The sequence below is a fragment of the Manduca sexta genome, chromosome 7, assembly GCF_014839805.1.
Source record: "Manduca sexta isolate Smith_Timp_Sample1 chromosome 7, JHU_Msex_v1.0, whole genome shotgun sequence".
NCBI lineage: Eukaryota > Metazoa > Arthropoda > Insecta > Lepidoptera > Sphingidae > Manduca > Manduca sexta.
Genome location: NC_051121.1, coordinates 7,063,850 through 7,091,304, shown reverse-complemented (window position 1 = coordinate 7,091,304; position 27,455 = coordinate 7,063,850). Strand labels below are relative to the sequence as shown.

Below are 27,455 nucleotides of genomic sequence, written 5' to 3'. Positions count from 1 at the left end.
ACTGGAATGATTCCAAAAATTCCAGGAAAAAGCAAAATAATTCATTAATATTGCAACACTAAAGCTTTGTACTAAAAGCTATTCTTGTAAGAATTTACTAAGTCTTTTTGTTTTCTTTGAAATTCGGTTATACGTTTTACAGGTTTGAAGTGGGTGATGCTTTGGAATTTAAAATATGGAACTGAAGTCTTCTAATAGTGGCGTAAACCATAAAATCTAGTATATAAGATCACTGCGGACTGGCATAAGAACAAAAAAAATACAATGTTAAATATATCGTTTGTCCAAAACGAGACAAACAAAAAGTTAGGTGGCATTCGTTTTAACTGAGACTGAAGATAAAAGTAATAACACTGTGGAATCAAATTATTTTGGAACGACTTCGCCGATCTACCAGACATTCATATTAGTCATGAATTTGACGCTCTGGAACTACCGCACGGCTCGATCCAAATTTTTTGACGCATTTGACACCACACTGTTATTCTATTGCATTAAAATGGTGGTTGTCACCAAATCATACCGCCGAGAATAAAAATGAATATTGCTTCTAATTCCCTATCATCTTCCTAAAGATAGATGACGGACAAAAATTAAGATAAAGAACAAATAATCATTTCTTCAGAACTTAATAAGCAAACAGGGTTGATTATATTATTGACATAAAAATTATATACAAACGCTGCATTTAAAATCTTTTCAAACCTGTCAATAACTGAAAAAAATTAAACGCACAAGAAATATATATAAATGTGAAATTAATATTTATGCCATCGCAAAATAAAATTATAATATTATAGACTTGATAATTTCTTCACAATATCATAAAAAGTTGCAAATTTGAAAAAATTATCCGGAAAACATATCTGGCGCCAACAGGAATATGCCAGGTAGAAAAATATAAATTCACTAAAGCTAACCTAGGGAATCAAACCATGCAGGTAATGTGTTTAAAGCCAGCCTGTTTTAGGCTGCCTCTTAATGGTCTTGACTTCGTCTATCTTCTTGATCGGACGGAGAGGTTCAGGCGACGATGGCGGGATCAGTTGCTCCGTGCTCGACGTGGACGTGAGGCGGTTTGGAGGCGACGAGGGTGTAGGAGGACGCTGGTATAAAAAAAAGAAAAAATATTCACAAGGAATATAATGTAATGTTTAGTTCAGAAGAGTACAAAATCTATAACCAAATATATAAGCTACTTTCAACTGTAACATTCTTCATACCCACAACAATAGAGCGATGTCCCATATTTTACTTGTGGTGCATCAATGATAAGTTTGTCTTTAGATAGCTGCCTTGTAAATAAGCAGAAGCTCCATTGATCATTGCTTAAAATATTCTAATTTTCTAACATATTCGTAGAGAAAAGATGACGGACAAACATTAAGGTAAACACAAAATAATATTTTTCTGAGCTTAAAATACTCTGATAGTAAGTAATTGTAAGGGGCCCTAGATTATTACTTATTATACTATTTCAATAGAAGTTTGCGATATGTACTCGTATGTCAAAAAAATACAAAACACTCACAGGCGCTGCAGAAGTTGAAGGCTGAGGAGCTTCAGCTTTAGGACTAGCTGGTTTGGGACTGGCTGCCTTGGGCGGTGAGGGGGGCTTAGCAGCAGCGGGGGGAGCGGGCGGGGGCGGTGTGGGAGCGGTCTTCGGCGCGTGACCGGGCGGAGTGCTCGGCGTCACCTCCATGCTAGGCGCTACTGGAGCCTGCGAATTGTTATTTTATTTTTAATATAGCTCCTCGAAATATTTTATAGGATTATTTGAATCATAGTTCTGCTTTGCGCGATTGAATAAAGAGATTTTACTTCTTATTGGACGTATTTTATAATTTACTTAAATAAATCACTACACACATTCACGCACGCAAATATATACATTCAAATACATGATACTGATATATAATTCATTATAGCAATATTCAAAATAATATGATAAACTATAACATGTCAATAACCTAGAAAATATGTATAATCGTAAACTTGTAATAACTGTAAGTCATGAGAAACAAACTGCACTTAATTCAATACTCACAGAATTGTGATGGCTGCTGCCTAACCGCCTAACATTCCTAAAAATACTCATTATCATATTTATTTCTTCACTCTATTGACGAACACTTTCAAATTCCTTTTGTTATTTTACCTTAGGCTTGACGGGTGCAGGAGGAGGTGGTATGGCTCCTTCAGATGGTTTGATCTCTGGAGCCACTGGTCTTGCTACAGCAATATCTTCAGATGGCTTGCCATCCTTATCACCTTCAGGTGCAGCATCTTTAGCCTAAATCATCAGATTTTAGTTTCACATTTCTTATATTGAAATGTCTAAATAAATGTTTGTAACAAAAGATAATTTTCCAGTTGTTTATTTTCTTATTCTTACACGGCAATATGACTTGCCTACATCTTATAATAGTAAAGTGAAGAGTTCACATGGAAAAGAGATTCCTCGGTGCATATGTAAAGATCCGAGAGGCTTGCTATTGCTAGAAATTAATATTATACCTATTCTCGTGTGAATACACTTAATATTTCCATCTCCTCCCTAACTTTCTATTTGATTAATTTCGTTACGGGATAATGACAATGTTAGTTTTCCCTGAGACTCGCCGAGCTTCACCGCTCAGTGTCATAAAATGCGTGCCACTGCTGATCCTGGCTTACAGGAGTTGTAGTGGTGGGTGTGAGGGCGGGAAAGTCTCTATTCTGGTGTGAATACCTGATCGTCAGCCTGAGTGGCGGGACCTGGCGCCTTCCTCTTGATAACCTTTGGTGGAGATTCACCTGGCACACGTTTCGCTTTCAACGGGCTTGGTTCTAAAACCAGGCAATCTAGGTTATCCTCTAAGAGTGTGAACACGTGTCCTTATTAAAAAAGGCCTCCTGTTTTTGGAATCGCAATACCTTTTATTGAAATCGTTGGTACAGGATAATGCAACCTTAAATATGAATCGATAAGGCGGATTAATAGTCAAAGCAAATTTCGTATTTAAACGCATTACATTAAGCAGCAAACGGTCTAGGTTTGTTTCTTTTTTAGAGCTGATTTAAATTTTAGTCTGTGGTTGAAGCTCAATTTAAATATTACTATATTTTGTACAATATCATTGTACCTGTTTTTATTATATTAACTTTGTCTTTGTGTTAGTAATACTCAATTTAATTAATACACGCCTGACCTGCATGGTCAATATTACAAAAATCCGCATACGGTGGATTTTGTTAACAAGAGATTACCCTATATGCCTCGTATCCCACTACGTGAGTGCAAACTACATGATAAAAATCCGCCAGCAATTTGATCCGTAGAATCACATTCCAGGCTCAAAGTCACCTTAGTTAAGTATTTTTTTATATACAAAAATATAGTGACCTGGTTGTGGTGAAGTTGTCCCATCGCCGACGGGGCTGCTAGGCTTTGGAACTGGGCTGGCTCCGCGAGATGGCGGCAGTGGTGTTCCAGCCTTAGAAGCTGGCTGATATGGACAAGATTCAAATTAATACCTAGATATTGCACATTGACATTTTTCACTGCCTTGGTCGCGTGGTGGTAATACGTACGGTACGAGTACAACTACCGCTCTCAGGTTTTGGGTTCGAATCTTGGGTTGGGACAAAAATAATTGTGTCTAGGTTTTTCTTTCTCAAAAAATTACCCAGACAATATCCGTTGATATTCATTTATATAAAAAAATGGTATATAGTTTAAAATAACACTTATGAGTTAGAACTGACTTTCTTTCCATGTGTCTAATGTCTACGTTGAAGTCCATTTCCCGTATCAAAATCAAAAAACCATCAAATTTCACCTTCTACTGGCCAATGAAAATCCTATTCAAATCGGTGCAACCGTTTTGACCATTAACCTTTATAGAAAATGAAAGGCATATAAAATTAAAAAAAAGTCGAATAAATAAAATAATTTCGATATATAGGCAGACAATTTGTATTACTCTAAACTCATGAAATACACGAAGCAACTCTCTGTTTCTTCCACAATGACAGACTTTCTATTTTCAAATATTATTATACATATTAAAAAAATAGAACCTAATTACCTACAGACTTCGTTCGATCTCATGTCCGTCCAATAATTTTAAGTTTTAACTAAGTTTCAATTGTTTTTGATCAGTTTTGACCCTTGACGGCCATTCAGTCCAGATGACGACATGCCTTAATGGTTTTACCGGAGACTCCAAAAATGAACTATTTTTACAATAACTTTTATAAGTACAAGGGGCTTTTCACAAAACTCGAAATCTCAATGTAATTTAAAAAAATGTGCCCAGAAATTAATATATTGGTAAAAAACATAGGTATTGGTACCAAAAAATGGTATAAAATTAACATAGTAAAATGTAACCTAAAAATTTGAATTTACATGATTATAGTCCTAATAAATTTCAAAGAGGTGCGTATAAGTAATATAATTATGCCATAAAATTCTTTTCTTAATCTGAAATACTAATCAGCATATTTGCACGCAATGAATCATGACACAAATTTCGAGATTTTAAAAAAATAATCCATTTATAAGTATAATATTATAAATTACATAGAATACGTAGCATTTTAAACAGCAATAAACTATGACAAATTATAAAATGCACTTCCGTTCAATAAAATTGTGTACCTTACATTACAAGACACGATATATCAAAGCATTCTGCAATTTTATCAATTTTAGTACTCTTTCAATCACAAGAAAGCAAACAGTAAACTATTATTGTAATACATCGCTGTTATGTCGTTCACATTTATTCCTCAGAGCTGTGACCTAACCATCTCTTAGTGGAATTGAACAGTAATAGTTACCCATACAACTACAATTCATAGACGTGTTTAGAAGTAATTAAATCCGCTGATTATATTTTTTAGTGCGACTTTATCGACTATTTAAGTGCTAGTATATATTAGGGTATATTCACTACAGTGACGTAACTTAGGTGCCGTTCAAGTATTACGTAACGCAATTTTTGAAGATTTTTGACCTCCGATGTAACGCGCCGTAACGTTTTCCTGTACGCCCCAGTATAAAAGTTATGTAACTCTAAAGTGGCATTTTTTTTGTAATATTCACAATTATTTTCCGCAAAATACCGGAAAGTTGCTAAATACCTTTGTTATAGTTTTAAAATAAAAACAATGTATCGCTTTGTGCAAGACCCCCCCTTCCCCCCAAATTGCGTTACGTAACACTTGAACGGCCCCTAATCATAACGCATTTGAACTTTGGAAGTAGCTTATATGATATATTGACAAAAAACGAATACTTTGTAATTCGTAAAAATTATATTACCTTTGGCGGTGCTGGGCTAGGCGACCTCGGTTTTGGTGATATCGGCCTGATCGGCACTGCTGATGCCGCGGACAGCAACGCGCTAGTAGCCAGTCCAGCAACTCCCTCTACCACTAAATGAGCATGCAGCTTAGTCAAATGCTAGATTATTTTCTAAAGACTCCATTAAAACTTAAGGACACAATAGGTTGAATATTATATTAAGCTCATAAATATTAAAACAGTGACTAGCTATTATTTTAAATACTGTTATGTCTTAATATTATCTTGTACATTTTGGAACTAAATCTAAATACACAATGAATGTTTCTGGGAAGATATTGGCACTTGAAATGCTGATTTCTTGAACCCAAAGAAGATATCAAGACAGTTACATTTTTTGACCATCCACATCCAAAAATTTAGCAGACAATCCAAACAAATCTATAAAATATGTGTAAACGAATGATTGCCTCAATTATATTGAAGTCAGATGCATTCGTTTCAAAAGCAATATTTCATGACAATAGTGTAAAACGAGTGTAATTTGTTTTTGAGAGAGTAACTTTAGCGAAATAAGCCGGACGAATTAAAGTGTATCTACTCGGTACCAATCCAAAATCATTAATTTGTGCCCGATATGACGATAATCTCGACCCCTATCACATCATGAGACTACATACACCTACATGGCGAAATGTGCATGCACTTAATAAATCAAAGTGTATCAGCTGAGTATCAGCCCGAAATCTGGAATTTGTGCCCGACATGACGATGGACTCAACATCTATCACAACAGGGGACGATATTCACAGTGAAAAAAGTGTCTCTGTCCCCCCCCCCCTTCCATCTGCCCCTTTCAGGCATAAAACGTGGAAGTATGAAGTATACTTACATGGCGGCTTTGCGGGCGACATTACACCAGGAGTCACTGAGATGTCCACAGGCTCTCCGACTTCAGTAGAGATGTCCTTGATCAGGTTCAGTAGTGTGTGTCCAGGAGTCACCGGCATTTCGATAGGTGATGCGGCTCGAGAACCTGACACAATCAATTTTATTGGAAACAGCAGCTAACCTTCTAACAAATAAACTGATAAGTCGTGAACACCCACAAAAAAGTACAAACGCGATTAAATACGAAACTCTTGTTATCCGTGTATGTAAAAATAAAAAAAAAATGTAGATGAGGCTCCGAAAACGATCAAACCAAGTCGATAGAGCAGAATAAGTACAAATAGAACATACTGCCAGGCAGTGGCGACCGCATGACTAACTTCCTGGCCTCCTCCATGGCTCGTTGCAGGTTCTGTTGGTTTTTGAACGACTCACGACTGCGGCAACGACCAATCTGCGTCCTGTCAAATATAAACTAGCTGTTTTAACAATCCACACATTCATATTGCGTTTCAAAAGTTATTAAATTAAAAATTTTAAAATTAAATCTCACGCAATTAAACTACTATTTATTAATCACTACGATAACATATTTATGAACTTGAATTCTGAACTTTATTACGATACTCATACCGTTCACATTTAAACTAACAATCATTCTAGCAGCTTTATGATCCTATTTTTCAAACATTTTACTCACGCGACCCCAGAACGGACAAGCGTTTCGTTCCATTTAGCGTTCGTGGTGTTAGCAATTGCCATCTTGGCTATACGCCTGAAACGTGATAGACCATCCTCATTGGCGGGTTTGTCTTCTTCGAGTCCGGCAACGGCAATATGGAAGTCCTTCATTAGACGCCTCTCCCACACTTTCTGTTTGCTACCGAGCACAGCTGTAAAGGTAGGTAAATTTATTATTTCATCAGCTGTGAGGGTAGGTAATCGTTCGCTATTTCTAATAAATTCCATTTATTCTAGAATCAATTGTCATTGCCAGATAGACACACGAAGATATTGTAACATAATATAAAAAAAAACTGAAATGAGGTCAACGAATACTAATTAATATAAGAGAAACGGTATGAATGAAAACATTAACAATGTCTGTTGGAATCATAGCTTGTCAATTTCTATAGTTTCCGCCTATTTCCTATATAACCGTAAGTGTATATAACATAATACTATCACTAAAGACTAATTTTACTCACTCTTCTCCTTCTTATCAGTGAACGACACATCCATGCCATTCCTCTCGAAGACTTCAAGCAGCTCGTATCTTAGTGCGGAGACATCTCCCTTCAGCTCGTTGACGTCATCTTCTGTCACCGGTTCATCATCCATCTTTCTGTGCATGGCTGATACATAGCGCCATACAAGGGCTCGCATAACAGCTGTGTAACGTACATCGTGTTCTTTCTCTTTCTGTTCCTGTTGGTGGGAAAAAGAAAAAGAACGTTTAAATTTAGAACATGTTTAATACTGCTTCGATTAAAAAGTAAAATAACGAAAATACTGTTCATGAAATAATACTACAAGTTGATTCATAAAGTATTTTTTCATGCCTAATTAACCTCAAAAAATAAATAACCTTAATTATACCGGTTTCTGCAAGGGACCACTATTTTATAATATAATATGAACATCGAATAGACTATAATATTTTAATTAACATAAACAAAATATAAATCAAACTCAATTTAACACACGCTGAGACATAACACGAACCTTAATCAATTTAATAAGGTGAAATGTTAGCGTAGTTCTATAAAATAACGACTACTTGAATTTAAAAAATCTAACTATCTAGAAACACTTCACCTCTGCTGTTATTTAAAAAACTTTACATTAGTAATGAACGTAAAATTCAATTTGGAAAACCCTGAATTAACATTGTGAATATTTATGCCAACAGCCTCACTATTGCGAATAACTGATACAAAAATTATGACTGAAAAGCTAAGAATTTTTTCAGTCAGTATAACTTTCTTTGACCTAATAATACCGTCTCCTTCGGCTGTGACAACATATAAATAAAGACAATACCTTGAGCTTCATCTTCCTTAACTTATCCTTCTTCCTTAACCCGAGCATCTTAAGGAGCAGTTTTGGAGTCGGCATAATATTGAATGGGGGAGGCAAGGTAGCGCTCTCTTCAAAGTAGCTCATCCATAGGCGTGTTCGGGCGAATTTCCATTCAACGTCCGAATGTTCCTGTTATTAAAAGGCATATTACTAACATGAAAGAATTTCTAGTTCTGTTGTAGCAAGGATGGATGCGGGCTACTCAAGATGATGGCACTCGCTTGGGGACGTTACGTCATACATTCCACAGTAGACGGCGAGAGTCTGATTGTGATTAATACGAGCGAATTTCCTCAAAAAAGATTGACCGTTTTGAAGAATTACTACAGTAGAATGAGTATAAGTAATAGTTATTATAAGGGTCTTCAATCAATCAATCAGTCTTCTAAAGCGAACCACTATCAAAATATTAAAACCGCTCATATTGGCAAACACGCAAACCTACATAACTCTTTACTACAGATTTCCATTTAATGATTTTTTGTACGTGCACGGCAAAGCGACCACACTACACCTGAGGATAAGTGTAGTGGGTCCCAATAGAATGTCGACTGACGAGAGATGATTACCCCTCGCCAGTCGACACAATTTTGCCGGCCTGTTGGAACCGAATATACACAGGCTAATCCCAGAACGCGACACACTTACGTGGCCAGGCCGTAACACCTTTTGTACGGTAAGTATTCGAACGAATATAATATATATACCACCAGCAAATACCGTCATTGCTACATTTTACTTTTCGAAATTAAACGAAATAATCCCACCTTCTTTACAAGATCGGAGAGCCTTATTTAAGTTCATTCAGCAATTAAACTCGTTCTACAGGAGATATGTGTACGTAAGGAATAACAACACCCACGTAATGGCAAAAGCCAGATTACCTTTTGATAGAAGAACCACAATTCTTCCCGTTTGCTATTTAGAAGTATAATCTTTAAACAAAGTTTACTCTAACAATGTACACAATTGCGCGCAGACAACATTTCTGCAACATTAAGCGCATTTTTCACAACAAACTCAGCAAATAAGGCGGCAACTGAGGAAATTGTACCGTTTATTCCAATTTTACTCTGGTTATATCGAATTAAAGTATACGTTGTAAGTCAAAGGATTGCGGTTGGAAATATATTTTGAAATAGTAGAAATGAACGGTGTTTATTCAATGTTTTACAATAATTATTAAAGTTTACATCCAGTTAGTAATTTATTATGTAGATACACAGTCTCCACGAAAGGGTAGGCAGAGGCGCTACTACTGCATCCACTTTTCGCCGTGTATTCGTCCCATGATGTGATAGGGGGTGAGCTCAGTCTATAACTTCATACCAATGCACAAATTTCAGACTCCATTGATATTGGGAAGGAAAAGCCAAAATCACAACCGCACCGAGATAGTCTACTAATTTATTGATATTAGTATTTTATATCAAGAAAGGCTTTAAATATTTTGAAGAATACAGCAGGAGCTTAGATCTTGAAAACATATTTTAAGTTTGGTCTTCTGTAGCACTCAGGTTTCTTGCTAAGGAATGGGGGCGTTTAGAAAATTCCACCACGGTATCCCCGGCCTATCGTAAGAGACGACTAATAGGGGCCACGTAGGGGGTCGTTGGTGGTCAGCAGGGAGCTGTCCGCCCTAGTGCATTTTTGCACATGTTTTGGTTGACCCCCGGTATGGACGGCAGTGTGTAGTTGGCCTCATGCTGCCGTAGACACTGAGGGCGTCTTTCGGTGCGCGGGGCTTCTGAGCCCCCCCCTCCATACGAGACGGGCCGCTAGGCGGCAAGGCGCAGGGGCGGCTGCGGACGAAGACTTAGACACTTCCGTCAGAGGAAGCCCGCAGCCGTCACTAATGCGCCGAAGAGCGCAACCGCGGAGTTTTAGCCGGTAGGCCGTGCATAGGTTAGTTGTACATAGGGATTAGGCTCGGCTCGGCGGTCGCCCGAAGGTCACCATCAAATCCGGGCGGCTCAACGCCAGGCCGTAAGACACGGTTACCCCAGCATAACCGCTCAGTCGCTCCCCACGAAGACTGGGCGGTAGTAATAAGGGACTTTCTCCGCGAAACGAAAAAAAAGGTTTCTTGCTAACACTGGGACTAGGGTATCAAAAGAATCATGAAAGTTAAAATCATGCGAATACGGTATAATAAAACTCACCAACACAGGAGAATAGTAACAACCCATTACAATTTTATAAAAACCCACCAAGCTTTTAGCCACAAATTCGTAACATCTCCAGGTTTTCTGCGTGAAAAATACCGTAACCGGCTATTCTGTATGTCTGGACTCATTTTGTATCAAATTACAGCTTTCATACAATTGTATACGAATTTAAATAAAGACAATTTATGCATCTATTATTTGTAGACGTATAATTTGGAGTGGATTACAATATATTTTTACTACATCGCTGATAATCAACTCCTTGGATCTTTTATTTACTTAGGATAACTATGATGGAACCATTTACTACATTTGCAGTAAAAAGAATACTACAAAAACCATCAAAGATTATAATTTACAGTATAAAATTACTATCTCGTTTAAAATTGGTCACTCAGGACTACTTTAATTGCAAATATTACATAAGTAAATTTAATAGGAGCATTATCAAAATTAGCATATAGAAACAAATATAGTTTCTAACAAAGGAACCCTACAGTGCATTTTAATCCCACTGAGATCAATAGAGTAGCTATTGATACAAAAGCTTCCATTTATTCTGACTATTGTGTCTCAAGCGGTCGTTTACGTATTCTGTGAAAGCTGCATACAGTCCGAGAAAATAGAGCCGAATAAAAAACAAATAGAGATAGAATTGAAAGTAAATGCAAGTTAACCGATTTTAAAAGGTTTCACCATCGCCTAACGGTTCGAGAAAATACTTAGATGCTGAGTAAGGAAGTTTAAGTATGTGGTATAATAGGGCTATAAATTTAAGTACTTAAGGGTACATTATCATTTTAATGACAGGCAAAACTAAAATTATCGACGTAAATGCCATAAAATTATAACGTAGCATGACAGTGTAATATTTTTTTAAATAAATTCTGTGTAATACCGAATTTTAATTTTACATTAAAATTTTTATTTTTATGACTATCAATTTTAGATGACCATGTTAACTAAAACCTCTTCTATGTTACGACACAAAAACAATTTTATATTTTTAATTAACAATCATACTTACATCAATCATGGCATAGGAGTTGGACATCATAGCGATGAGGAGATTCAGTAATACGATGACGTTTATCACCGAGTATGAGCCAAACATGAGCAGGCCCCAGAACCGGGTGTAACTCTTGATGCCGGCCAATTCAAAGTTCTCCAAACCAACCATGCCAAAGGAGGCCCAGAAAAGGGACTGCGATGCTTCGAACACGCTTGTAGGGAAATAACAGAATATTAGTATCAAAGTATAGAAATGCATAAACAAAGATTCTGATTCATTGTAGGTATATAAACAATTTTTAAATAAAAAATAAATAATTGTCCTTCACTCTGATCATAGTTGTGATTACACCTGTGTTCACAATCTTCGTGGTATTCCATAAAGACTTACAGTACGCATGAATGCAGTGTCGGCAAATTGTTCAGCTTTATTTATCTAAGGCGACTGAAGCAAAGTTGAGAAAAAGACTTATGATTATACAATTGCGGCGTTTTTTGCTATGTAACGCATGTAAATAAGGACCTAGAGTGCATGCTTTTGTCCACAGCAAGTTACCGTTTAATATAAAGGAATAATGGAAAGGTGGAAAATGGCATTACATAGAAATAATAATTGGGCTCTGAAAAGTTTTTAATAACTCAACCCTTACGGCTTTTTGATTCATAATGAGGCACAAATGATTGCAAAGTTTCTTTGTTTAGGTCAGTGGGATGTAACTGGATATCCATTAACGAAATACGAACCTTCCATTAAAACACATTTATTGATAGGCAATTTAAAAATGTATGGAGCTCAATATCATCTAGCAAAAGTTCTACGCAAAACAAACAAAAACAGAAAGTTAATCACACACTACAATTTTGCGATCAAAAAGGTTTCACAAGCTAGTTTTGTAGCATCAAGCTAAACGCCAAGGCAATATTTAATATGCGTGGTAGTCCATGGTATCCCGCAAGGTCATGCAATCCACTTCATCAATCTTCAAGGTATTCATTTTCACATTAATATCCTCTTCCAACTGAATCTGGGTTTGAAGTAAATAGCGCAGAGAAGCGTTGGCTTCATGCAGCATCTGCTGAAGCTGTTCAGTGCTATGACGAAGCATTTCGCATTCGTAATACAGCGCTTGACCTGGCGGATCTCTCACCAGTTCTGCTCCAGTTCTTTGAGCTCGTCGGCCCAACCTCGTATGCGCTAATGCAGTATTACCTTCCTTATCAGAGAGAGCTTTTTGCAATTCCAATATATTTTGCTGCATATCAATAATTTTCTGCGTTGTATCTCTATGCATGTCTTCCAGTTTTGCTTTAGTGAGTTTGGTGTCTTCGATTCTCTCATGGAATGCGTGATTACATTTATTGTATGCAGCCCAAAGATCATCAATGACTTGCTTTAAAATCGTATCAACAAACATGCGAATCGGACGTGCGCTAGTTACTTCCCTGGCAGCCATCTGAATATTCTTAGCTGAATATGCGTTGTATTCATCAGCAGATATATTAGCAGGATCCAAATTTGCGTAACCTTCGTAAACAGAAAGGCACAGATCAGTAGGCTTGAGAGAAAGTGAGCCCTTGTCCAAATCAATAGCAGCTTGTTTATATTGCAGGTCACGATCAAGTAAGTAACGTGTCGAACGCAGACGTCTCATCTGCTCGTTCAGCTGTTCCAACACACGTTTCAGTAAGCTTTGTCCTCCTAGAATAGTCGTAATCTCTTGCTGCAAAGCTTCTTCTACCTCATCCACAACCAGATCTATGCCAATACGTCCATCCCTTAGCATGAGACACTTACGGCAGATATTCAAAGCGTTATTTTGCAGAGCAGCTAGGCAGTCTTGGAGTCTCGTCTTGTACACACCTAGCGCTTCTAACTCAATACAGATTTCTCTGCGCTGAATCTTTAATTCGTTTTTGTTGAATTCAACGTCGCCTATACGTTCTTCGAGGCGTCTATCGGTGGTTGCTTTCATAATCTCAGCCCGTTCGGCAGTTTCTTCTCGGACTCTTTCGCTTTCTCCCAAAACTCTGTCTGCCAATTGCTGTTGGTCTTCCGCATTCCGGCAGCGCTGGTCGTTGCTCATTTTCCATTCTGAGATGGTGAACTTCGCAGTCCTCGGAGGCATGCATACTAATGCTTGCTCTGATAATCTTGTTGTGGCCACTGGTGCTCCTATTACGTGGCGTACCCCAAATTGAGCCTCACCCATTTTGGTATTAATTTATAAATAAAAATAATCTAAAACTTCTTGACAGAGCGGCCTATGATTGAGCGGTCGGTGATTGACAAAGCAGTTGTAGGGTTTCCTTGACAACGCAGAATTGACGACTCGACAATCTAAATGTAGGTCGTTAGGTTTCCATGCAAACTTTTTAGATTGGTTTTATAATATTTCGTAATATTTTTTCTCTTCTTGCTTCTGTGATTTTTCCTTTGAAAACAAAACAAACATTTCTTATGTACCTATCTTTGTGAATTTAAAATAATATAAATATTTAATTCCTAGCTACTATATTTCAAAGAAAATTAATTGTGACCTAAACTTGACAACAACTAACTTAAATTTAGCTTAGCTCATTCTACAATAATATAACAGTGTACAAAAATCTAAATAAAACACAGGATTTTATAACAAATTGCCTTACACCGTCAAATACTCTATAGAAGTAAAAGGAAAAATTAAAAATTTACTCTACGGGACACAGCTTAAAGCTCACTTTCCGAAACTCCTCCATTTCATACAGGAATCACCAGCATTATCCCAGTCCGGTAGACCACCGGGTAATACATAGCATTTCCTTTTCTCCAGATCCGCGAAATACCAGAGTAGTTGATTTAGACCTACATACAACGTTACAAAACAATAAAGTACTCTTGCATGTAAGTAATTTCCGATACAGTTTCTCTTTGGTATTATAATATTTCATGTATCTTCCCAACCTGATCTTGCCTACGAATAACCTGTTATTATTTTGTACATAAAACTCTTAACTGCTAAAGAAAAGATTTTCTTTCTTGATAGTTTAGTTCATCGAAAAGATCAGCTCTAAAAATAGACCATTATCCTTCCATGCTTAGTCTAGATGGAAATAAAAATTGATCGACCATAATATGAATGAGGAAGTGGTTTCAAGAATATAGGAAAGATTCTATTTTTATCAGCACTAGGTTATAAGGTTATTATGATACAGTACAGTATTTTGACTCTTACCTTTGAAGAGCATATTAGAATAATGCCAAAACCACTATAGATACAAATTACAATATTTGTTTTTTGTTGTCTTATATAGGAACACTGTAGTCTTATGCCAATTATCTAACAGACAAGGAAGCAACAGACGCGAAAGAACTTTGGCTGAGACTTTGGCAGTGTCGTTATTTGTACGCTATGAGCTGAATATCTGATGACAGCATTGAATCTAGGATGTCATTCTCGTTTTCAAAGAACGTTGTTTTAATATTTATTTATGAATAATAAATATGTGGAAAACACCAAATAGGAAACTAAAATTCAATAAAACTATGACCAAACTGTATATAAATTGCGAATGCAAACATTGACGTTCACCTGGTTTTATTTTAATTTTAGAGTATTATTGATGAAATTGTAATTGCGGACGCAATAAAAGCATTAAAATCAACACTTAAACAGTCAATAACAACTTAACAAAATAAAACAAAGACACTTTTTTCACTGGCATGGGAAAATGACCCCACTGTACCTCATGATAAGTCAGGCAGGGACAGATAGCGTCCACTGACAAGAAATTACCCCTTGCCAGTCGATACTGAAACAAATAACTTACCGCAAGCAAAGGCGAAGAGTACCAAGCTGTAGATGAAGAAGAACTTGACGATGTCGATGACCATGCGGCCGAGCGAGATCTGCAGCGGTCCCAGATGAGGGTTGATGGAGAATAAGTGCACCAACTTTAAGGCACTGCAATACAAACATATTGCGTTGATATACTATAATGAGTCATTTTGCCTTTCATTATATATGAAGCTTTTTTTTGTATACGGGTGGGGCCAAGTGATTCCCCTGTAACTGATAGTAAGGTATGGCCTGTTGGAACCGGAATTGAATATAATATATTAACGTACCATAACCTTTTTACTAATAAATCCGGGAAATTAATTCGTTGCAATAATATTACAGCCATAAAAAATAACAATATTAAAATACAGATGTACTTTACTCTATTCCGGCACTAGTCTCAAAGAGCTGTAATAATTGCGGCGAGTATAATAGACCAGTAAGTACACAATTTATAAAATCTAACCTAAATATATTAGCAGCAGCAAACAATCCCTCAGCGATCAATTGAGGATCGAAGGCATCCCAACTTTCCCTGGGTATGAACTTCGTCTGTTGGTCCCGCCTGATCTCTGAGGTCTGCTGGATGTAAGCAGCGAATCGTAACACCGCAACAGCAACATAAAGCGAGTTCCTGGTGAAGTCAATGAAGTTCCACATATTCCGGAGGTAAGAACGGATGCCTTCTATGTAAATCTCTTGAGTTTCCTCCCAGATAAACCCTGTTAAGATGCAAAATAAATTGAATGGTCTTATTTTCGATACGTATTATTATTTCGTGACATCTATATGTTATTTTAGTAAATGGCAAATACGTGGGTTTTCCGTAGGTGTAACGATTTAATCGATGCTTAAGTATAATGATAAGAAAGGCTTTGTAGATTGAGTACCTTAAATTAGGGCACCAGCATTAGGGTAAATTTTTTATGTAAAAAAAGTCTTCTAACATAGAGCATACAGTGTCAACAGATTGATAAATTCCTTTAAATCTGGAAACACTTGCTAACCTTCTTACTTAATTTAACCAATAGGTGTGATGTAGGTACTTTAATAAATCTATTTTAAACCTTACCTAACACGTAAACAACGACGACCAACTCCAAGTAAGTGGGGCCGTTGCCTCTCTGCTTAAGTAGTTCTTTCTCTAGCTCTTTAACCATCCATTCAGGGCCAAAGAGCTGTATCGCTTGAACCTCCGCTCTTTGTGATACCAATATCAAAATCACTGCGAACAAGTCACACAATATCAAAAGTTGTGTCAACGCACTATTTTTACTAATTACATCGAATCTTTGGTTCTTTATTTTCAGCTTCAATGTTACACAAAATCACACTTAAAAGCACAATAGACGAATGGAATATAAGGACAATATAATCTATGCACATTAAAATGTGTGCTATGAAATACCGACTCTGAAATGAATCTAAACAATTATTAAGTAGGTACTTTGTACTGAGCCACACTTTTTTAAGAACAATAAAGCAAAGAATATTAACAAGACTATTATATAAGCAGTCATAAAATCCAATACTCACACAAGAAAAACAAATAACTCGAAGCGTGTATCAAGAACTTCATGAACGGTTTCCTCATCAGTTTTCCAGTGGCGCAGTTCGGAGCTATCATGTACAGGGTGCAGTAGAACGGGAAGAGCAGGGCGACGCGGCAGATGATCATGATCTTCTCCATGGTGGTCTTGCGACGGAACCCAGGGACACCTTCGTACCAGATCGATGCTAGCAGTTGTTGAATGTTGGGATGGGCTACGAACTGAATTGAGAGATATTTGAGTTTATATGAAAGTTTCTCCTAACAGTATTAAAGTTTTCTATGAGTAATAAGGTGTAATAACTAGTATTTACTCGGCAAATAGCAATGTGCTCGCCCTATCAAATGGCTCTCTGCTTAGTGCTAAGAGGGAAAGAGTATGATCCTATTTTTAATGCCTATTTATAAAAAACAAAGCAAGTTCAAGTATACATAAGTTATTATTACAAAAAAATAATTATCGAAATCGACTTTCGTAGTAAACTCATTCGTCATTACTGCGAGTGCTACACAAAAAATATACATTTATGTAAAGGGCATAAGTAAGCCACCCCTCGTTTTTCCCAGTCGTCATTTGATTTAGAAACTCCGTGTTTTTAATGAATTATTTTAATCAGGTATAAGTCGACTCCCATTACGTAAAGTATATGTTTTAATTTATTTTTATTTTGTATCTTGAGCAATAAGAGCGAGTAAACTTAGCTTCCACCACAAAATATTAGAATCAGTTGTTGGCAGTATTTAAGAATGTATTATTAGGATAAAAATATTTTTGTAAGCGTATTTGTGACAATTTTTGTTACACAATCACTAAGCGTTTGACAGATCTAGGCAGTTGGTCATTTACTCTCGTACCGGTGGGATTTATGGTAATTTTGTTTTTAAATGATTTCTGTTAAATAAGTGTTAGGTCTTTTTATTTTAATCAAAATCGATTTAGTATATACATATATTTTACAGTACTGACAGACATCGCAAAGGTAAAGAGACGAGCTGCAGACTGTAGCCGCAAGCTGCTAACGACACTGCTGCTTTCTATGAATTTCTAATTAAATGATTTCAAGCAACACGACATTTTAACGTGCGCCCGATACAAGTAAATATACCAACCTTTTTCTGCTTAAAATCGATAGCCAACTCAAGCCTAGCCAGTTTCATGTGGTCTCCGTCGACAAAGGCCGGTTCATCGGGGTCATGGTTCAGGATGATGGCGAGCTCTTGCGAGCTTCGGGACTGGTCCAACAGATCCACCGCAAAGAGCTGCGCTTGGCGGCGGAGCTCAAGATATTCTGCTTTACTTTCCTGTTAGTAACATATTTTATAAGTACCTTCTATAAAAAAATAATTGGTAGATATATAAAATTATCTTGAATAGAATGGTACATTTTGTCTCAATTGTACCTAATCTAAAAAAAAATACGATCGCTCGTGTTTATTAATTTTACAAACTGTGACTAATATTTTGTTGCATATTTTACCGAAATGAATGATCTTAATGTTAGTAATCTCGAATCACCTGTTCAGCAAACGCCAAATTTCTGAGTTCCCAGGAGAGTTGAAAAGCAGTCAGGATCGGGTCAGTGGACGACAGAGCGATCAGCGAGGGCGAGGCCAAAGCCCTGTACTCGTTGAGTCGAGCCAGCGAGTGACGGAGGGAATCTTCTGTAGATTCACGAATGCACTCCTCGCAGGGACACCTTAAGGAAAATATCTTTATCAAAGACTTTTAAATTCTGTGCACTTAAACCTGTCATAAAATCGTGCACTAGAAGCCTGAACATAATAATAAAAAGGCAATTTTGAATAGCGATGGACAAATTTATTAGAATACATTTTAGAATATATGCTGAAAAAAGTCAATTTTGAATAGCGATGGATAAATTTATTAGAATATATGCCGAAAACGATTCACTTCAAGTCTCGCCTAAGTCTAAACAGCATTATCTAACTTTCGCTACAAAACAAGATAAAAAGGTAAGCGTGTCTAGCTAGCATAAGTTTTAACAACGTTCCTCGTGTCTTTAGAAATTAAGGAGGAATATACTATGCTTCTAACAAGAAAAGGGAATGTCATGAATAATTACTTATTTAAGTTATAAAATAACTAAATTAAGAAATCCGTTCCATTTTTTGCCATGTGAACGCAGTCTTAGTAATGCAATTACCTAATATCGTGGGGGTTTGGTAAAGTAGCCCCACGGTCCAGCAGGATCTTGATGATCTCGTAGTTGTTTTTGTGGGCTGCCAGCATCAATGGTGTGATGTCAGGAGTAAACATTGCTGTATTTGGATCCACTTTCTGCCAGCTCTGGAGTCGAAAACAATACGTAAATGAAAGCAATTTACAGCAAAAATATTAATAGAATAGACAGCTTCAAAATGCAATGAATCGATGAAAAAAAAATATTCACAAGTCAAAATAATTTTAACAATAAGACGAATAATATTCATATTATATGAGATATATTCGGTATAATATTTTAGTTAAAAAACCCACTCAAAGCAAAGTGATTTGAACACGGGTTCTGCTAATCTCCATTCCAAGGTCAAAGAAACGACAACAATAAAAAATCATTTAAGCATAAAATAGAAAGTGTTCGTCATACGAAAACAGGGCATTAAATTCGGTTTTACTAGTCTAGCCGTTGACCTACTAAGTAGAATCCAAGTGGAGCCATTACGGAATACACGATCATTTTTTAGTTTTCATTGTACTTGTAATGCAACAGATTATCCGCATTTGTACGAAACTAAAATTAAATTTACACATCGTTTTAAAACGTAACGCTTCAAAATTAAAACATACTAAAACCATTTGTCCAAAAAATAAGGAGAGATACGAAATCTCAAGGAGGTGAAGTTATAAAAAGTCCCAGGTACCTACTCTATTCCTTCTCCACATCTCTTTCCATGAAAAAGTAAGTTGGTCGCATGGATTAATAAACTTGACACAAAATTAAATCATTGCATCGTATAAAGTATTTACTTTTCCGTTGATTGTTGTTGTTGTGGTTTGCACCATATCATAGCATTATGCTGAGTGCTCACCTACCGGTCACAGCCGCGACCAGCCATTTTAATTATTATTTTTTATTATTATTTGTAATTCAGGTACATTGTGTTTGTTTATGTTGCGACTGTGACTAATAAATTGTTTTTCTTTCTTTCTTACTTACGTAAGGCTCGCCTTCTTTGTGAATTAGTTCTTCGTGTTCAAGTAACAATTCCACGGCTTCAACAAACTCTGCGTTAATGGCCTGGAGCAGAGCGTCTTTGGTGTCAACGCCCATGATTACCAACAATTCTACCATCTCGAGGTTCTCACCATCAATGGCCAGGGTCAAGGCACCGCGACCCAATGAGTCGACGCAGTTGATTTCTATGTGTTTCTTCCGATGAGCTTTTTGGAGAATCCTAAGGGAAGATCATTGTTTTTAAAAATGCTTGTTTGTTTAACCAAAAGAAATTAGTGTGAGTTTTTTGTTGGTATCCAAGTTTTACAATAATGTATAACACCAAAATGTAACTCGTTTATACTTGATTCCAATTAGCACAAACGAACGACATACTATTTGGGCATAACATTTTAATAACGAAATCATGACCTAACAATGCAATCAACGAGAATCATTTTGCTCTTTTAATAATCGGCAAGAAACAATGGCAGCAAGTAAGTACATAAATTATGAGGTAGGTATCATAATATGCTCTACTAAAATACTAAGAATGTGAATTTATTTATTTGCACAAATGGGATGTGTGATGTACTGGGCAACCATCTAGATCTAATGCGTGCCAAGATCTTAAATGAAGAAATTTGCGACATTAATTCATGCTTAAATATAAACTGGTATTCAAATATTTACCGTCTTTAGACAAAGCGGAAACTAAATTATTTACAAATACCTTGTTGTAAATTGGCAAGTAGTGTTTCCTTCTCTGTGATATATTATAATGAATCTTAAAATGATCTCAAATAATTGTGACGAGACGAAAACCGCTTTAGTAGGAACTTAAACATTTTACTGGGTATTCAGTATCACAATCTATATTATAAAGTACCTTGACTCGTGTTAAAAATACAATTAATATTGGCAAATAGGTGGCTTCAAACGAAGACCTAATTTTGAAAGGGCTTTAATTTTAATGTGTCGTTGTTTGTATTGGCATCTCGTGTAATTGAAATTGTTTAGCATCCCTGGAAATAAACAACGATGTCGGTGCTTTTAACTTAAAAATACACCAATGACACCTTAACAGGTATTTATATTTTAACTAGGTGGCTTCTGTGTAACTTTAAATGGATTTGTGATCTGGATGGATTACGAGATTTTTTTTCATATTTTTAACACAAATCTCACCGCTCGGCACGCAATTTTTAAAACATAAAAACATATTACAACTCCTTTGACCGTGTTCAAATTTCAAAATCGATCAACGAAATTCTTTTTTTATCAAATATCCTCCTTCTTGTTTTTAAAACAAAAAGGGTTTAGATCAACGGGTATTTTTAAACGAGCCTTCTTGGCTATAATTTATATAAATAGTACACGAAGACACACATAATTATTGTAACGGTTACCTTTTGACATTTCCCATATCCCCCCTCTCTACCGCGAGGAGGTACTTCTTTTCCTCGAAGGTCAGAGGTTTCGGCAGCTCCGGTAGCTTCATCGGTTTCCTCACGCATTCTAGCTCCGGATCACCCTGCACATACATGGAAATATAATTGTATTTAATTTTATAAAAGTTCTACTAAATGTTCATATTCTCATATAATTGTATTATATTATTTTTAAATTACCATTGATCTTCAATGTTGACTCTTTTCGACAACTTGATGGTCTAAAAAAACATGACTGGTCGATTTCGTTTTTAATCTTCAAGATTATGTAAAAACAAGAAAAGATTCCGTGGGGGCGTTCATCAAAGATTTTTATTATTACTTTTAAATGAAAATGACGCATGTATTACTTACCGCCTCGAGATCTTTTTTCTCGGCCATGATGGCGGTTTACCCCGCTCTGCGGCAGCGTCCGCCCCCCCAGGCGAACTGTTTTATAAATACTGTAAAAATATCGCATTATCAGTCGTAGAAAATTATATAATTAATATTGGGTAGCTTAAGCTTAGAGGTGATTAATGACTGAAATATTCTAAAACTATCTATGATAGCTTAAAATCTATTCTATATGTACGCCCTATTTTACTAAACCGAGGCTCATATGAGTTCAAGATTATAAAAAAATGTGAGTGGCTTCTCGTTACGCTATCTCATTTCGACTTTTAACATTTACATTTATGCTCACGGAAAAAGCTAGATTATCGACTTCGATCACCCACGTTCCGTCTGCGTTCCCACCCCAAATCTATTGCCTCTATACCTCAAATAAATATTTGACTTGTTCAACATTTGCTTATACTAATACGTCACAAAGTAAAAACTACGATATCCACGTCTTTAATTAACAAAGACAAATGAACAACGGATTCTATTTACAAATAATTTTAATTACTGTACACCATGTTTTGAACGGGATCATCGCGAATTCATTCTACGTTATCTGATATATTTTAACATATTTTAAATTCAATCCCCATTAACACAATCGAAGTATTTTCTTAACATTAAAATATAAAAAAAATCTCAGTATTATTTCCGATAAACTAAAACTTTAACCTGTCTACTATATTCACATAATATCAAAACATTGTATAAACATACCATCATTTGATCAAAATCAAAACAACATGTCAAAGCATCAAATTGAACTGTAGTTGAACGCGGCAGCCATGGATCGCATCTCGATCCTCGCTTGAAGCCATACAAAGGCCGACTATCTCCAGTAATCCGTTTTGACACGCCGATTACGACCGTCACCCAGTTACAGACAACCTTACACTACACGTAATTAAATAATATCGGAACAAGTGATGTTTCTTGTATGTAGGTCACTGTGTTTGCAATTGCGTATTGTGTGACATAATCTTTTACATAGGTTTTTACTAAGAAGATAAACTAGAAATTATGATAATAATTTATTTTAGTAGGTCACCTGTAATTTTACGCCGCGTAAGAATCTCAGGTAAAAGCCATTGTATCAAGTCCAGGAGATGGTAAAACATAGTAAGAGAGTAAATACATAATAATGTTACAATACCAAATTTTACCCCTTACAATTGCGAAGTAGAAAGTAATATTTGGCATTTCACCAAAAATAACCTTAATTTATATATAAAACAACATACATAAATTAATAACATTCTCTCCAAAGAAAATGATGACGATAAATTTCAGCTCAATATTTGGACCCTATACGTTTCCCTTTTTAGGCGTCAAAATGTTTTGTTTGTAAATGAAATTTTGATGTTCAACAAAACAATGAAAGTAAATCGCTCGTCTCTCATTAAAAACAACAATAGCAACACCACCCAGAACTTTGTATTACAAAACTTAGTAAATCCTTCTGCTTTATGAAGCTAAGAATGCACTCGACATCATATTAGATTTTCATCCTCATAATTCAAATAGTTTCTGTACTGATACTACAAATTATACTTATTAAATAATTCCTCTCAAATGAGTACTCCCATGATGGAAGAATTTATGCGAAAATTTTGCCTGACGGTCTGATGTTACAACAGTATTACCATCTATTTAATATATAGGTAAATTACTATAAAAAATGTTTGCTATTTCTAATTAATTAATCGTTTTCGGCTAAAGCTAGGTTGTATTTATTTCATCGCAAGCTATTGTTCAATATCGCTAAGGAAGCACCCTTTGACTTTAGAGACTTTCCCAACCTCACACCCACCACTATTCCTGTAAGCCAGGATTAGCAGTGGCACGAATTTTATGACACCAAGCGGTGAAGATCGACGCGTCTCCGGGAACACTAACGATATGAAGATCCCGTAACGAATTTAACCAAATAGGAAGAAAGGACTTGCTAAAATTATGTTTCGTAGTCCCAGGAGCGTAGCTAACGTAGTGCTAGACCGTACGACGTAGTGGTATGACTAGCACTCCCTAGGAGCGGGCACCTCTGAACCCTAACTAGTTGTCTTTTTTAGCACTTTGAGATAGCAATAATTCGGTCTCTTATCCCCTTCGACCACTGTAATTGCAGGTAAAAGAGTTGCATCCACGTTTACAACTCTTTAACCGCTCGAACGAAACATGCAAAATTAATTGAACTTAATTTAAACATAAAATTATGCCAAATGTTTTACTCATAGTTTTCTTGCAGTAATTTTCGATTTGTTAGCAAACTAATTAACCTTAGAAATGATGAGACGCCACAAAAAATAACTGTAATCTAATGGCAAATTTTAAGAAAGTTCAAAATGAAAATTCTCAAAGCTTCATAAAAATATTCATAACTCGAAAACTATGGAAAATCGCGGAACATACATGGGGGTGATTCGAATATCCCAAGGGGTGCTCTATCTCTGGACCTCCACCGACACTATTTTTTGGAAAATCCTGTAGATTCCGATTTTTTTATCTATTTTAGTAATTTACTAAGTGTTGTTCTCGGCGTGATATACCTTTCCTTGTATACAGATCTCAAGATGTATTTCTCAGAAATAAAAAATAAGAAAACCACTCATGCTAGCCTAACTAAATCAATCTCGTAACTACTAGCGCCATCTTAACGACGCCAGGCACATCCTTTTAAAAAATCATATACTTCGTTCCAAAGCAAATAACCAGGATAAAAAGAAACCCATATGCTAATCAACGTCATGCTCTGTCTCTATTTATCCTGGAAAAATGGCTACTGCCTCTACTCGAGAGTAAAAGCGATGAGAGTGTGTCAATTTAAAATTTATCATCTTTTTTTTTAAAAAAAAAACATGGATTTATTTTTATCTACATAACTAGCAACCAAACCTACCGAAATGTAAAATATCATATAAATCCCTTAAAATGATATCCAAACACTTTTTTATAAAGTGTAGTGGGAATTAATTGGTCATAAGTACCTATTTTTATTAGATGTATAATATGAATTCATCAGTCTCATTTTTCATTAGATTTATATGAATGGAAGTGAATAACAATAGTTATCAACCGCGGAAAACAACCTATGATGAAAAAGGGCCATCAAGGATTTTTGTTTATAAAATCTAAATGTATAGCTAAGTAACTTGCACTCGACTGCAACTATAATGGCTATGATTACGACCACCCATAATGATTAGGTAGTAGATATAAATACCTTATAGGTACAATAAGATATTAAGTGAAATATAAATATTAACTCGCAGAAATTATTCTGGGTACTTTCCTCCGAACCAGAACACAATACTAGGACATTGCTGCTTGCTGGCGGAAGTAAACAATACGATGGCCTCAACTTATATGCTTTCGTATTATCTAGGCTTGCTATCTCCAGAAATTCTACGTTTATCGTCTACATTGGCGCCTAATTGTTCAGTCCTATGATATGATAGAGGGCGATCATATCTATATCGGGCGCAAATTCCATACTCCGGGCTGATATTGAGAAAAAAACCCAATATCACTTTACCCGACCCGGGAATGGAAACAGAGACCTTAGAGTGCCAGTCATGCCGCGCACGCAATGCAACTACGCCACCGAGCCAATCTAATAAAGACTATTAAAATGGCATGTTGAGGCAAATATCAAGTTAATTTACGATGATAGAGCTAGCTAGCTAGATTCTTTAATTAAGGTCGAGACTAAATTACATACCACTTTTTTTCGCAAATGGTTTTGAAAAATTCACTAACTACTCATGCTCAGAGGGTTGTTGCGGTCATACGAAATAAAATTTCATAAATCCTTCCGCATTTACATGTACGTAATTAAAAAAAATCCTTCTACTAGTTTTAGTACTACACTTACCATCAGGTAGGCTGATAGCTCGTCTGCAAGTCACTGGTTTAGGTTGTACTTTGTCTACGAACCAGTCACTCTATAGGTATTTAATGGAGTTACTTTGTTTATTAACTGATTTGAATGCAACAATCAGTGTAAACATAAGCCCTTAGTTAATTAATTTTTCAAGTAATTGGTGAGTAACCTAACCAGTGTATTATAAATACAAAAGTAAGTGCAAAAATTTATGCGAACACTCGTAAAGACAATGAGGATAACTACCAGCAAATAAAAGTCAATAGAAAATGTATTACTATTTGTAAATATATACTAGCTGCTTATCCTAATCATCATAAACCACAATATTAAATTTTTTCTAATAATTTCCTTCGGCTTAATTCACTTAGTTTAAAATTATGATCACTCTAAATTCATTTTGTTATGTATTTTTATGTTCACCATTTCTAGGCTACCACAAAATTCAATAAGCGAATTGTATCACGTTCATAGGTGTAAATAAAATAAATAAACAGGTTCTCACGCCTTACTACGGAAAACTAACAAACGTTATTTTTGTTATATTGTAATAATTTTAGCACCATCAAAGTAGTTAAATTTGTCAAAATGTATATTTCAAAATGACGCACACTTCGTATACTATCACACAGTAACTACGTAAATGAAATTGACCATGTATCTTTACTTTTAAACTCAAAACGATTACTTGCAATTCCTATCAATCAATATGCCAACCACAGTGTAATTTATTATTCACAATACGAATTATTTTGTCCTTAAGTAAAACCAATAAAGCAATACTCACAGTGACAATCGCCGAGGCTGGCGTGACGCCACTCCTGCGCGCGGAGCCACGCACCCGCCCTTATATACCGCCCCCGCACCACCCCTACATCCAATTATAGGGGGTGAACCTGCCCAGTACGAGTTTGATGCAGTATTTCGTACATTTCAAAGTCGAATGTATTTATAGCTTTATAGGATTTAAATTAATTATGTTGCGTTTATCTTCAATTGATATTGTTAAATGGATTAATACGAGGCTGTGATCTGATGTAGACCTGTCATACACATTGTGTAACACGTTTATGTGACAATAGATGTCTCTAATGCGAATCTGGATTGGCCCTTATCTCCCAATATACCATGATCCAAGATATTCCCAATAATACCACGCTTCATCTATTTTTGTCACCAACCAACGGTGTACATGAATTGTGCTCTGTTTTGAAAGACATTCGCAAAAAAAAAGTGACATCCTATCTATCTTCTCAGAGCGCATGCAGTACGCAGCCTGACTCAATTTTTTTTTCTAGCTCCTCTTATTAAGAAGTCATGACTTTTCAGCAATCATAGAGACAATAAACTTACTATGCGCCCTTCAATGATTTCAAATTGAAACAACAATAACTTAACCATAAAATAAAGAGTTTAACTGTGCGATTTATCACCCCATAGTCGCATTCGATGTCCAGTTTACGACCACATAACAATTGGGTCCAAGTTCACTGGCTTTATTGACGCTTAAACCAGGAATAAAAACATGTTGATCGCCACACAAGTGTTTATTAGCACTAATAAAATGAGTTTTACGAATAAAAGTTCTTAAATCAATGCCTGACGCTTTATTTAGGTACAGTCGGTCACAAAAATAGCTTAACAAATGCATAATTTCAAATCGCCTTTAAACTTTTGTGTCCGTATCAATTATCGTTATTTCTTCACTTAGTTAATTATCACAAGATTTACTTTTTTAGATAAAGAAAAACGAAC

General features: G+C 36.0%; 1 protein-coding gene across 1 annotated transcript; it reads right to left on the bottom strand.

Moving 5' to 3' along the window:
• Positions 1-725: 725 nt before the first annotated feature.
• Positions 726-26,549, bottom strand: LOC115444177 (transient-receptor-potential-like protein). The gene is made up of 24 exons (XM_037447587.1): positions 26,488-26,549; positions 21,791-21,879; positions 21,395-21,519; positions 19,989-20,226; positions 18,978-19,120; positions 18,329-18,509; positions 17,923-18,114; positions 16,800-17,034; positions 16,336-16,488; positions 15,730-15,985; positions 15,253-15,386; positions 14,164-14,287; positions 11,462-11,657; positions 8,228-8,395; positions 7,393-7,612; positions 6,885-7,077; positions 6,536-6,645; positions 6,186-6,329; positions 5,312-5,424; positions 3,386-3,488; positions 2,732-2,829; positions 2,159-2,293; positions 1,532-1,720; positions 726-1,106 (listed from the first exon to the last, which is right to left on the bottom strand). Exons 2-24 carry the CDS (start codon positions 21,815-21,817, stop codon positions 951-953), a joined length of 3,633 nt encoding a protein of 1,210 aa, XP_037303484.1. The 5' UTR covers positions 21,818-21,879; positions 26,488-26,549; the 3' UTR covers positions 726-950.
• Between the last annotated feature and the right edge of the window lie 906 nt (positions 26,550-27,455).